Below are 15,232 nucleotides of genomic sequence, written 5' to 3' on the forward strand. Positions count from 1 at the left end.
AAGAGCCACAGTATCCTGGGTAATGTCAGCATACCACCAAGAAGGATGAAACATATCCAACAGGATTAACATTGGACGCAAGAGCAAGCTGTCTGAAAGGGATGTTCGGGTGCTAACCTGGATTGTATTCATAAAACATAAAACCACGGCTGCCCAAAGCACGACAGAATTAAATGTGCACCTCAACTCTCCTGTTTCCACCAGAACTGACTGTCGGGAGCTCCACAGGGTCAATATACACGGCCGGGCTGCTATAGCCAAACCTTTGGTCATTCATGCCAATGCCAAACGTCGGTTTCAATGGTGCAAGGAGCGCAAATCTTGGGCTGTGAACAATATAAAACATGTATTGTTCTCTGATGAGTCCACCTTTACTGTTTTCCCCACATCCGGGAGAGTTACAGTGTGGTGAAGCCCCAAAGAAGCGTACCAACCAGACTGTTGCATGCCCAGAGTGAAGCATTGGGGTGGATCAGTGATGGTTTGGGCTGCCATATCATGGCATTCCCTTGGCTCAATACTTGTGCTAGATGGATGCGTTACTGCCAAGGGCTACCGAACCATTCTGGAGGACCATGTGAATCCAATGGTTCAAGCATTGTGTCCTGAAGGTGGTGCCGTGTATCAGGATGACAACGCACCAATACACACAGCAAGACTGGTGAAAGATTGGATGGATGAAGATGAAAGTGAAGTTAAACATCTCCCATGGCCTGCACAGTCACCAGATCGAAATATTATTGAGCCAGTTTGGGGTCTTTTGGAGGAGCGAGTCAGTAAACATTTTCCTCCACCAGCATCACGTAGTGACCTGGCCACTATCCTGCAAGAAGAATGGTTTAAAATCCCTCTGACCACTGTGCAGGACTTGTATATGTCATTCCCAAGATGAATTGATGCTGTATTGGCCGCAAAAGGAAGCCCTACACCATACTAATAAATTATTGTGGTCTAAAACCAGGTGCTTCAGTTTCATTGTTCAACCCCTGTATATATATATATATATATATATATATATATATATATATATATATATATATATATATATATAATCTAATATTTTATTCCGAATAGAACAGAAATTACGGATCAAAAGTTTAAACTGAGAGAATGTATCATTTTAAGGGAAAAAAATATGTTGTTTCAAAATTTCATAGCGTCAACAAATCCCAAAAAAGTTGGGACAAGGCCATTTTTTACCACTGTGTGGCATCCCCCCCTTCTTCTTACAACTCTCAACAGACGTCTGGGGACAGAAGAGACCAGTTTCTCAAGTTTACAAATAGGAATGCTCTCCCATTCATGTCTAATACAGGCCTCTAACTGTTCAATCGTCTTGGGCCTTTGTCACACCTTCCTCTTTATGATGCGCCAAATGTTCTCTATAGGTGAAAGATCTGGACTGCAGGCTGGCCAATTCAGTACCCGGATCCTTCTCCTACGTAGCCATGATGTTGTGATTGCTACAGAATGTGGTCTGGCATTATCTTGTTGAAAAATGCAGGGTCTTCCCTGAAAGAGATGACGTCTAGATGGGAGCATATGTTATTCTAGAACCTGAGCATAGTTCTCTGCATTAATGGTGCCTTTCCAGACATGCAAGCTGCCCATGCCACAAGCACTCATGCAATCCCATACCATTAGTGATGCAGGCTTCTGAACGGAGCATTGATAACAACTTGGGTTGTCCTTGTCCTCTCTGGTCCGGATGACATGGCATCCCAGTGTTCCATAAAGAACTTCAAAAAAAAAAAAAAAAAAAAAAAAAAAAAAAAAAAAAAATATATATATATATATATATATATATATCCTTCAATCACCAAAACTATCAATGTGTGTTTTTAGACCATAGGAGGAAACCGGAGAAAACACACCATATTCCTCACAGACCCAGAGCGGGGCTTGAACCCACAACCTCCATATATATATATAAAATTACACAACACAACACTGCTGCACTTGATACAGTACGCTACAGTGCCACTGTCATGTTCGTGTCTCTGCTGAGCTGAAAGTGATCTTCAGGTATGCTTCCTAAAGAACGAGAGGCAACATGATTTGCACTGCATACCTTATGATGAATTAAAGATGCATGGACCATGACCTATGTCAGATTTTTAAATGTTTGTCCCATAAAACATAGTGGTAGCATTTCTGGTCACACGATAAGAATTGACTTGCATCATTTCTCTCCCAGAGTCCGAAATTCCACTCTCGCATTCATCTGTATCAGATCCCACCCACCTCCTTTTGACCATCCCTCAGACTCCAGTTCCCATACCCTTACATTACCACCAACCTTATCCACATGTTATCAGTGCGAGATCAGTGTTTTTTTTCTTGTCTGTATTTTATTATTATTATTATTATTTTATTTTTTTCGTCCTGAATGGTCGTTTGTGTGAAGTTAGCCAGACACTATGTATGCAAGGTGCTACACAAACAAAATTAATTTTTGCTTTTCTTTGTCCTTTTTTGCTTTGCTATGAAGATGTTAATGAACCCTGAAGAGCACGGTTTGTCTGTCATCATGGCTTTCATTGCCGTGTAAGTGAGGGTTGGAAGGAGGGTGAGAAGATGGATGAGGCTCTGTGAGGCATGCTGTTCTGTTTAATCAACTTTGGAGGAAAAAGAAAAATGGCCCAAGAAATGTGGAGATTATTTTTGGTTTGAAGATTTGTTTAAAAGGATCCAACTGATTCCCTAATTCCACTTCTATCCTTATGTTAAGTTATGATTGATGAGCTCTGCCGTTTCCCCTCCTAATCACAGGACCTCAACAAAAGACAAAACTGGCTGTGGATTTGATGAGTGCGTGACTGAAGTGTTTTTTTTTTTTTTTCTTAAGATATGAAGATCCACTGGCCTTCTGCCTGTATTATCATGTCCTCCCCTAGTAGAACTTACTGATTTATGGGCACAGATAGAAAAAGTCTCTCTACAAGGTCCATTTTTCCACTCTTCCTATATATATATATATTTTATCAAAATAAAGATTCTTTCCTTCTCCATAGCCTTTGCAATCGACTTGGATAGAGCTATTATCTCCACAAATGGACCAGAGTATAATTAGGACAGATTCAGAGTGCCAGAAAGGTTTTGGCCCCCTCTGTGAAACCCCAGAAGTCACTCTGAAGGAGTGAACTCTGTTATGAACCCAGGGTCTTTGAGAATGAACAGAAAACAGGAATATGAGGAGGAGACGGCGGCCTGTGGTTGTGGCGGCAGTGGTGCTGAGCTCAGCTCCTGGAAGCATGGCCAACTGAGCCACGAAGGAAGTGGAACAGACGTGTGTAGATAATGAGCAGCCAGAATCCATCTTTCTATCTCATCCCTCTGCTTGTGCAGCCGATTCCATCTTCTACGTGAACTTCCAGGACTCCTTGCGGAACCCTTTTTGGCTAGTTATTGTCTTCTATCTCAGAAACATAGCACTCCCTTTGCTACTCACGTCTTATTTAGTGTTGTTTCAACAAGTGAACTCCCAAGTGAGCTAAAGGGGTGCACAATATATGGACCACTGATATATGCAGATAAATGATAAACTTTTTGTTAGATTTTTTGATATTGGAAAAAAGTGCTAATAATTACATGTATAAAACTATTATTACCACTGTTAGTTTTAGCAGAGCTGTGAAAAGCAGTTAACTATTGAAATACTTGAAATACAAAATTTTAATATGTGTAGTAGGGCTGTGCCATATTGCAGGGTTTTTCCAACCATGGGTTGCAGGTAATAAAAAATGGGTTGCAAAGAAAAAATGATAATTATTAAATAAATGAATTTTAGCAGGCACATAAACACAAAACGAATATATACACAAATACCACCTTGTGCAAGCTTTACATCATGCTACCACCCAGACTGTTTAGCTAGCTGCTGCTTTAAGGGTGAAACACCTTTCTTATTTTTACACCTACCCCTTGTTTTCGTCATCCTTGGAACCTAGTTACATGATGTAGTGGTTAAAATCTTCCCCTACAAAATGGGATGACCCTTCATGAGAGCGATCTATTAGAAAACAAATCAAAAAAGAGAAGTGCTTCCTTCCTAAGCTACTAGTGCAGCTCTGTAGGTAGATCTACACGAGTCTGCAGTGATGTCAGAAGAACGCTACTGGACTTTAGGTAGATTTAGTATATCATATTCTTTCAGAAGAGTTCCACAATAATTTTTTTAATCACCCACTCCTAACTCTTCTGTAATATGAAGCTGAATTCAGCTTCCTATTACACAGCTTTTTCGTTCCACCTTAGATGTTGAATTAGCCTCAGGCTGGAGCTGGAAATGAACAAGCTATCTACTAAAACGTGTACTACTAATGATGCTTTTTGATTGTTATAAAGAATGGGGGCATAATACATTAAAAATATGTTAAACAAAGATAATACAATTGTTAGTTGGAAAAAATGCTGACATTTTGTGGGTTTATTTCCCAAAAAGTACTGAGACCCCAACCTCTAGGCAAAACAGATTGGTAGGACAAGGGATGAAATTGGATTCACCATTTATATTTTTAATAGTCTTTTAAGTACTTTATATAGAACCAGTGATGTAGGTAATACAATACTATATAAACACACACCTTTTTGGCTTGGACATTGCCAGAAACACAATAGTATGCACTGAGTCAGATGCTATATTCAATATCTAAGTTGCAATTTCAAGTCATAAGAAAGCAGGTCAGAGTGTCTAGTACCAAGACTGGTACATCTTTAGGCAACCAAAGAATCCGACATCTGATTCTGCATTCATGAAAAGTACATTTTGTAACAAAAGTGTTTCTTTCCTAGCTGTATAAAATAAGAGGTTAGTTTTCCTGTCTTTGGACTACAGACCTGTTGCAACAGGCAACTTTTCCCTCATGCCATGGTAATGAGTGCAGGAAGCATGTCCACAGGCTAGTTACTGGCAACAGCCCCCTCTCACAAATCTGCTGTCCTCTTACTCATCCATGTTCCAGGTTACTGTGTGTAGACAATTTTGCAGAGGAGCGGAAAGTGGGAATGGGATATTTGATGTGTTTAGAAATTCCCCAAATGGGGCTTGGCCTGCAGTAGTTGTAGCTACTATTTCACCAGCCTAAATAGAATTTTCTGTCAGTCTGTTTCACCTTAATATTTGCTTCTTTCTTTTTATATGTACAAGGCAATACCTTCAGACTGTTATGAAAAATGTATATATTGAAGGGAAATTAAACATTGTACAGGGTGGGCCATTTATATGGATACACCTTAATAAAATGGGAATGGTTGGTGATATTAACTTCCTGTTTGTGGCACATTAGTATATGGGAGGGGGGAAATTTTCAAGATGGGTGGTGACCATGGTGGCCATTTTGGATCCAACTTTTGTAGAGAGATTAACAAAGAATTATCTCTTCTAGGAGGAAAGTAAAGCTTAGCTTAATTCACCTATTGACAGAAAGCAATAGTAGAACTTTAAATAAATATATGCAAGAAGAGAAATATGTGAATACATCAGTGAATTATCATCATATTTATCATGGTGGTGAATGTTGTATGGAAAGGCGTTCTGTGCAGGGTCCTTGGGTATTTAGAAAGGTGCTATATAAGTCTATATCATATATAATCTTTACATATTTATTAGTCTTCTATAAACTATGGAAGTACATTTCACCACCAGTGATGAAGGTAATACAATACAGTGCAATGCAATAAAAACAGTGCTTTTGAGTAATGCATAGCAATATAAATTACTGTAACCAATTCTTGTGGCTGATTTAAAGCAAAACCAGGTAGTATTTATATGTTAAAATTATAGATTCAAAATTTTGATTCTTAACTGTCCTGTTATAGGGAGAGTAGAGCCTCTGTCATTGCTACTACAGGCTCAGTACTGCAGAAATTGCACTATGTAACATTTGGAGGCAGATGAGAAGTCAATCCACTGTCCTTCCTCCTCCCCTTAGATTTCCTAGTGCTGAGTCGAATAAGGCTGTCCAGCGGCACAGGCCCTGTCCTGCTCACTACTGCTGACAGAGTAGCATTGATAAAGATGAGGTGTGAAAACTTCACCTTCACCACTCACAGAATAGTATGAATATTTAAAAAAAAAAGGGGGTGGGGGGTGTTCAGACACCCCCATTTTCACGCCCTCCTGGTCATGAAAACACGGCACATAGTTTCCAGCCTCGGATAACGACAGTCGATGATGGGTCTTTTCTGGAGCCTTCTCGTTTGACCGGACAATCTACTAATCCCACTATAGTCCGATATAGCCCACAGTGAGAGCATGTCCATGCGTGTTGTGTGTTCATGCTTATGTGTTTTGAAGTAATGCAGAAGTCTGCAGGCATCCCCTTGTTTACACAGTGGGCACTCTGAGTGTGTGGGGTAATGTGCAAGGTTTATTGTGCTCTATGTGATTGCCTACAGGCTTCTGATATTCAGGCCTCTCAAGGTCTCTTACTAGAACTCTGGCACATCCCCTTCTTGTGCTTTGTATTTTCTCCTAGCTTGTAAACTTTCTTAAAAATATTTGTACACTTTAGTTTAATATTCATTGTAACCCAGGTAGAATGATAAAATGTAACCTTAAAATTCACTGATAGCACTTGCTAAAGAAGAATAAATGTCTAATTTGATATCATTCAGAAGGTTGGCTTCTGTTGGAAATTGTTTCTAAACTTTCAATCTATAACACATTTGTGTTTGTAAGAATGAGAATAGTGTGGTTATTGATTAAACCTTACAGTTGTGCATACAGGATGACAAATAATATATACAAGATCAAATATATGCTTTTTGGCATTGAGTTTTTGTCATTTCTTAAAAGCAAAACTTATGGGGGAAACGACCATATATTTTTTAGTGATTGACTGTAAATATACTGTATATTTAAGTCTATTAGTAGTTCTATTTATGCATATTGAACAACATAGTTCAATATTTTTGAGCATAATGCTTCATTAGAGAATAATGCAAGACATATGTCTGCTGTTTGGTCCAGTGGAACATAGGGAACATAGATTAATTTTCACAGCCATCTAAAAGCTACTATATTGATTTCAAGGTGCAGCAATACACATCAGCTATACAGCATTTTGCAGATAAGTACTGGTTTTACCCTTTGTAGATTTCTAGCCTTTTAGATTTAATGTCACTGGACTGTAATAGAACTATAAACACGATTTACAGAAATATCACCTTTACTTTTCCAGCCAAAGGGATCTAGTTGGTAAAGCTAGGGCCTATGTTATTAGCAGCACAGATGTAACAAATTATTTCTCTTTGTCTGTGATTTTATTCTGCCGACTCCCATTTAGATCCTCACTAATCCACCAATGTTGGTGGGGGGAAAAAAAACAAAAAAAGTAATTGCTTGTCTCCTTTCTGTTTATCTGATCTTTGATGGATCTAATCTAATTCAGTGTCAGTGACAAAGTCCATATTGTCTTTCCTCAGGGTCAGTACAGGCCTTCAGATCTTCTGTGCCCAGAAACCTACGTGTGGACGCCCATTGAGAGATGCATCCCCCGCCTTGACATCTCCGCTTACGCTCGCCTAAATGAAGACACGAAAGCAGGTGAACCTCGAAACTCATGGCAACATTGACATCCATTATAAGATTACTCGCAAGTATCTGCATGCACACAAAATTACCTCTTTAATGAGTGAACTCATGAATCATGATGGCTCTGCAGCTATTGTGAGAACTTGTCAGTTCAGTAGTCCCACCCCATGACCTCACTTTGGAAGAGTTCTCAGCACTGTTTATATTGGCTATTTGTCCTCATATTTGTCAGGCACTTTGAAATAGGACTCAAATTGTATGCATCATGGCAAAAAAAAAAAGTGCACAGTGTGCTATTTCCCATGATATTAATACACAACGCCCTTAAATGGTGTCAGCTTTTTAACAGTAGTCAGTCTGTAAACATGCTCCTTATGTTTCATTCTTTTGTAAGTCTTCAACTATATTTATGTATTTCTGGTCTGCTGGCCAAGCGGGAAGTCGACAGGGCCCGTTTGTGATGAAATGAACTGGACTGGTGGTTCAGTGAGGTCAGTCCTGTGGTCATTCCTGGACACTGAGGAGATAATGGCCATGGTAATAAAAATAATAGAAATAATATCGTTGCTGACTAGGGGACGCCAAAGACGGAGAGTCTGACAACTTGAACGTTAACTCCAACCCACCACCCCCTTACTGTTTTTCTATGCTTCAGCTAATTCTCTCTCTCTCTCTCTCTGTCTCTCTCTCACACACACACCCTGTAGCTGATGCCTTGTCTTGCTTATGTTCTCACATTTCTAATAATTTTTGTTCACTCCTTGGAAAAGCACATTAACTACTTGCATGCGTCAGTTTAGAAAAGGGTCTTTGTGTATTCAGAGTTCCCACTCTGGAAACTTCTCAGGCATGGCCTGTTGGGTAAATGCTTTAGGTGAAAATGTCACAAAATTAGCACACTACCTATTATAGTTGTTCGCAAATCTGTCAGTTATTTTTAAGATGAATTGAGTAGTCATAGGTTTATTTATTTTTTAATTTTTATTTACTTTATTTTAATTTTTTTTTTTAAACTCGTTCTTCTTGTTTTTAAAAAAGTGCTCAGTGTTGTGTGTGTGTTTGTGTGTGTGAAATATTGTGTGGCTGGTGGATATGCTAAATAGACAAAGCTGTTCAGCTGGCCAATAAAAGCAGTTTATAGCCTTTGGAATGTATATTAGTGTTTTCCAAGTATTGTTCAATATTAAAATAATATTTACATTGAATCATTAGCCATATATTGAAATATGTTCATTACCACAGTTCAAAATGTATTAACAAATCAGGAACAGTGTTCAAGTGTACAATTTTACAATGGTTTACTATTTTGCAGTGATGAAATGACAGTTTTAGAATTTTAGGCTTGAATTAAACTACACAATGTAGACAAAATTAATGGGACACCCAAGTATTAGACTTACAGGTGTGTGAATGTTATCCCATTCTAAATCCATAGGCATTAATATGGAGTTGGTTCTCCATTTGCAGCTATAGCAGCAGGTTTGGAAGTCTAATGAGTTTTGAATGAGGTTTTGAGTTTTGAGTTGCTGTGGTTCCTAAAGACTTCCACTTTTCAATAATACCACTCTCAGTTGTTCATGCAATATTTAGGAGGGAAGATATTTCAAACTTAACTTGTTGTATTGGTGACATAATACTACAGCATCATGCTTAAATTTAGTGAGCTTTTAGAATGACCTACTCTTTCAAAAAAAAAATGAATAAGTGCATGTTTTTAAACAACTATGTCAATGGGAGTAAATTAAACACCTTTATTTGATGATTAGGTTGTGTATCCCAATACGTTTGTGCAACAGGTAGTGTTACTGCCCCACAGCTTCAGAATTTTGGGGTCCTGGAAGTTGGGGATACTCACCTTGTTTCATTATCTGCAAGGAGTTTGGTGTCTTGAATATATAGAGTTATATGTACTATAAAATATATCATATGCTGATTTAAAATAGCGATTTTCAGGAAATTCCCAATTATATTGGTGTTGTTTCACTGAGAATATACATTTTAATAGTATAAATGTTTGACTGATGTTTAATTGTGATACTTCATACCATCACTACTTAGTAGATTTATAAATGGATGACATTATTAATACTTAATATAACCTTTTTAACAATATCCTTTTTAATAACCTTTTCCTGCACTCAGTAAATGCATAAACTTTGCAGTCTGTAACATCTAGGAGGTATTAGCCCTTTTTACAGCCAGAGAGAAATCTACATGTTCTGTTTACATTTCCATTGAAAGTTGGACCAATAGCTTTAGGGACATTATAAGGGCATGCAGAAGTTTTAGTAGATGTCTCAACACAAAGCCTTTTGTTTTCTCCTGTTAAGAATAGTGAGCAGAGCCTCTGAGAGAACTTAAACTGGTATTCTGTCAACACAATGAGGTCATACTTGGAGCCAGTGCCATGCTGGGAGGTAAAGTCATGTGTGAAGGGAGCTCCACCGCTGAGCATTCTGGGACGCCAGCAGGAATGGAAAAACAAAGCTTGTCGAGTCATCCCTGGACTCATTGTTGTGTTTCAGATTTTTTTTTTCTTTTTCTCTTCTTGTCCTGTCCTTTTTTCTTTGAATGATTCTTTAGCTGTTATGTGAAGACTGACAGAAAAAGGTAGAACCTTTCTTTTGATTGGTTTTATCTTGTGCTTTTTCCCGGCGCTTGTTTTTCCAGTCAATTTTTTATTTTTACACCATCAGAATTTGAGACCTGGTGCTTTTCTTAAGGTAAATATTAGCATTAAAGATCAGTGAATTGGATGTTAAATGAAGCACAGAGGGAAGGAGGTTGGGCTGGGGTCAAGAATGATTTAAGTTCACATACACCCTATTCTAATGGGGCTTAATAGAGTTTAGACTTTGGTTTCCTGGGCCTTTGATGAGGTGTTATATAGGTGTCATACACTGAGCGATCACTGGATTAGGAACACCCACCTTGTATCTATACCCATTGTCCATTTTATCAGCTCCACTGACCATACAGGGGTACATTTGTAGTTCTACAGTTACAGACTGTAGTCCATCTATTTTTCTGCACACTTTGTTAGCCCCCTTTCACACTTTTATTCAATGGTCAGGACTACCACAAAGAAGTTATGATTTTAGTAGTGTCATTCTCAGCACTGCTTTGACACTGACATGGTGGTGATGTTTTAGTTTCTGCTGGTATGAGTGGATCAGACACAGCAGTGCACCTAGAGTTTTTTAAACATTGTGTCTACTCACTTTCCACTCTGTTAGACACACCAACTTAGCTGGTCTAGCTTGAAGACATATCATGAGAGACAATACCACATCTGTTGCTACACATTTTGTGCTGGCTGTCATCTAGTCCGGTATCAGTGGGCACAGGGCACTGTTGTCTGTATGTTTTCTGTAAGTGGTTATGTTCAGTGGAGGTAATTAAATAGACAGTGAATGCAGATACAAGGTGTTCCTTATCCAGTGAATTTTCAGTGTTTATGTACAGAATTTTAGATTTGACATGAAAAGGAATGTATAACCCCTACACACTGGTAAAGGTTTAATCCACTGCATTGTTACATATTATATATGACAGCATTATAAACAATCCTGATGAAGTAACCAATGAAACCGTACTTTTGAGGCAACTGTGGTTTGGAACTCTTGGTACAGTACATGGGAGGTTCCTGGTCTTGCTCTATGTTTGTCTGACCCAACTCAGTGGTGACTGGCAGTCAGACGAAGGCCGTCATTGCTCTTAGTGTTTGGGAATCCGTCTTGTGGTGCCTGCAGTCCTGCTTGGCTTGTTGTTCTTGGCCGGAGAAGGCTGGCTATTTCAGACCCACTTTTCAACAGAGCCCTAGAGCCAGTGCAGAGCAAGTCTCACACTCAAGCATCGCATGATAGCTTTGGATCCACGAGAAGCCATACCACTGCTTGATGGATCTGTCTTAAACATGGTTACTCTGGCTTCCATCCTCGCCAAGTTGGCTGGGAGGAGACAATTTGCTGGTCAGAGGATGTCAAGTATAATTATTGAAGGAAACAAAATTGTCCTAAAGTTCACCTTTCTGCTGTGGTTATTCGGACCCCAGTGTAAGAAACCCACACGCTTAAGACCTCCAAAGCTTACAGTATTCCCGCTAAGGTTGGGCTTGGAAAATTCATGGAATGCGATTAGATCAAAACACCCTTCCAATATAAAAACATCAGGTCATGCTTTTGTGTCAGCATGGTGACTGTTCCCGGCAGTGTTTAGAGTTGGTACATCTCATATTAGCAGCTATTTGTCAAAACTCTGGCAGAACCAGACAGAGCCTGGCAGAACCCTTTTGCATGTGTGATTTAAACTACCATCTCCTGCCATTACCTAGTATTTTCTTCTATGCAGTGAAGTTTTAACATGAACCAGTATTACATATTATTATGCCAACACAAGTACAACTTTCCAAAAATATTTATTTATTTATTCATTTTATTATCACAGTTCCCCACCTTTTTGTTATATACACTTGCTGTGTTGTTTTACATGGCGATGTGCAGAAGGCCTAAAATGTGATTGAGGCCAGGTTTAACCTTGCTAGTGTGTCAGATTGTTTCGGGAATAGTAGCTACTGCTGTGAGTCTGTGGTCAGAACAGGGCTTTCTTTCTGTTTTTACGTGCGTCTGGATGTTTATTGAAAGCGTATGTGGAGATTAAGTGAGGCGACGTTGTGGCAAGCTCTCCTATCAAGAAAGAGAGAGGAGACTGTGTGTAAAAAAGACATTTCAACAACGACAGGGCTCGGTTGTTTTAATAAAATCCTGACCATGTTCTGCTTGGTCAGCAGGTGAAAGAAATACGAGCAGCTTACTTTTATACTTAACTGATTTTGAAAGATACTGTGTATTATGTACATCAGTAAGGCTTCTTTTCTAATTCCAAGAACAGATGTTGTACATTTATATATAGTTTTAAAAGCTAGAAACAAAGAGTTTTTATTTTTTTATTGTTAAATTTTTAATTTAGATTTTCGGGAATTAATGAAGTGAAAAGAAGTCAACATGTGCTATAGTATTTTTTTTTTTACATATTTGTATAGAAATATCAGTCATGTGTTTAGAGATAGTGAAATGTGAAGCATTTTAGATTAATGCTGCTTTCCCTTTGAACTTTGAAAGTTTTGGAGTTCCAAGTAGAAATTTTTAACTGGAGTGCCCAAAAAAGTCAGATTTTCTTCTCTGGGAAGCCTAACCAACAACGAAATTAGTATCGAAATTGGCTGACCACATATCAACAGTGTGTAACATACACCCCACACTCCCTATGCCTTAGGTTTTCATTGTTAGCTTGTTCCTTTTTATCATTGTTATAAATACCAGTTGATTACACTTCCAAACACCATGGAAACATGGCTACATATAGCAGTTGGACAGTACTGTGTGTGTGTCTGATTTAATGAGACACAAATAAATAAACACGCTCATAAACTATTATACTGCTGCTTTTACACATGTTTTACACATGTAAAACACACGTGTGGGCAGCCATCTTGGATTCTGAACTCCGTATAGGAAATGTTACATGTGGCAGGAGTTCCAGTTGAAATTTCCTACTTGGAATTTAACTTTAAAATATTTCATGTATTTACTACAAGGAAAAACTTTTTTCTAAGGGTCTAAGGGTTAGTTTGGTAACTAAGCTGAACTTAATATGGTGGTAAATTCATGGGTATTTGCTAATAAGACTAGTTCAACTACAAACATAATTTTGCTGAGTAAAATAGCACTTCAAACCTGTTCAGCCTAATAAAAATAGCTGGGACAGAGCTTATTTGTGGATTGAGAATGAAAAAGAGACACATTTCTGGTATATGGAATTTTTGTTCTTTAATAGTTATTTAATGATGGGCAAAATAAAAAGACATTTGGACCTGCAAATATATAACTGATCTCCACTTACCTCTTTGTCTTACAGTCTTACTGTCCAAAATTGCATCTGAATCTTAGTTCAGATGTTTTCCCAGGAACATTACTGCCAGACCCTGCTATGGGGACTTAAATTCAAATCTTGTGCATCAATTTCCATGAATGCAATTAAGACACAGGGTGTCAAAACCCCCACGGTCAGACCTGTCAAGGGGGATGATAAGGAGAAAGTCCTCTTCATCATCATCTCTGACCTCTGCCCTCTGACCCCAGACGGGATTTAGCTCTGGTGGTGTGGTGACCCTGCCACGCCACTGAGTGAGAGCCTGGTGCCCCTCAGCAGGAGCTGTAAACTGAGCAAAAGGATAGATGGAGGCAGGCTGGGGGGTGGGAATGGATGTTTATATACAGAGCGGATGTTTGGATTGTTCAGCAGAGAGCGAGTCTGACACCCTTTGACAGCTCTGGTCAGTGTTATTGGCATGGTTAATTGGGAAGCTAAAAGCCCTCTCTCTGCCCTGTTTATTGTCATTGTTTGACAATCTCATCATTTTCATCTCATATTTTATATTACGCTTCACGACGCACAGCCTTTGATGCTCTTAGTCACTGTTCAAATCAAGAATATCTAAATTGAAGTTTGACATGTTTGAAGTAGACAAAGCAATTGTTCCTGGATGTTCAGATCTGGGATGAAGCATTAAACTGTAACTTTGTTTTGGTGTAGTTCTTTAACTTTTATTTATTTATTTATTTATTTATTTTTTGTAACTACAGATCTAGATTTAGACATACACCATCTAGGGAAGTATGCTTTAGAGAATCATAAGTTGTTCTCCAAAGTATGGTCCTAAAACCCCTTCTGGCATCTTTTATTTTTAAGGACAGATTCCTTTTGAACAAACACATTTGAACTTCAAAGTGACATATTCACTTTCAAATCATGTTTTGAGTGCACTAGCACAATAATTTGGGATCTGAAGCCTCTGCCATCCCACATACTGTGATAAAAACAACCCAATCAGTTTTTCGGGGGGGATCTGCCTAATTCTGAAAACATAATTTCTGAAAACAAATTTTGTGCTGCATTTTACATAGAGGTAAGGCACTTCAGAATTGTCCTGCCTCCTCTTCTGAGTCTCTCCAATCACAGCACTGGATTCTTGTTAATGTGAGGCTGCAAAGATGACTTTAAATGAAGCAAAACAATCTAAATGAGTGTAAAGAAATAAGAATAAATATGTAGTAAACAAGAACAGAGAAGAAAGAGAACCCAGCGAAAACCAATAGAAACACACACTTCTCACTCCTGGGCTCTCACTCTGTATTCAACTGTGGCTTTTTTTTTTTCCATAAAAAAATCCACTGAAACCTGTTGTTCTGAACAGGGCAGTTTAGACAGGGGGAGAACTGTGCTGTGTTGTTTGGTCCTTGTGGTATGTAGAACAAAGCATATCACATTTCATTAAAATTACTACTTAATTGTGTTCACTTGTGGAAAAGGCGCAGGATAAAGTCCCAAGTGTCTAACACCTGCTCATCCAACCTTTCTCCTAAGATTAAGGATATAAATGCATAGTTGGTGTAGTCCTCCCTCCCCCTGCTGCAGTAACAACTTCTGCTCTTCTGGGAAGTCTTTAAACTAGATTCTGAAGCATTTATAATGGCATTCAGCCACAAGAATGAGGTTCAGTATTGATATTGAATTAGTTCTGGATCACAAAAGGCACCCCAAGTCATTCCAAATGTATCGGGTGCTGCTTCATCACTCCAGAAAACACAGTTTCACTGTTTCACAGCACTGAATTCACTAATAATACTGTGAGTT

At 38.6% G+C, this 15,232-nt stretch overlaps 1 protein-coding gene across 6 annotated transcripts in view; it reads left to right on the plus strand.

Moving 5' to 3' along the window:
* The window catches only part of LOC136705540 (arginyl-tRNA--protein transferase 1), a 140,481-nt gene that overhangs the window by 117,563 nt on the left and 7,686 nt on the right, over positions 1 to 15,232 (plus strand). For all 6 annotated transcript variants that reach the window (XM_066679166.1, XM_066679165.1, XM_066679168.1 and 3 more), the window contains one exon: positions 7,429 to 7,549. In XM_066679166.1, the coding sequence (XP_066535263.1) occupies positions 7,429 to 7,549 (121 nt within the window). The remainder of the gene's footprint in view (positions 1 to 7,428; positions 7,550 to 15,232) is intronic.

The sequence above is a fragment of the Hoplias malabaricus genome, chromosome 8 (assembly GCF_029633855.1).
Source record: "Hoplias malabaricus isolate fHopMal1 chromosome 8, fHopMal1.hap1, whole genome shotgun sequence".
Classification (NCBI taxonomy): domain Eukaryota; kingdom Metazoa; phylum Chordata; class Actinopteri; order Characiformes; family Erythrinidae; genus Hoplias; species Hoplias malabaricus.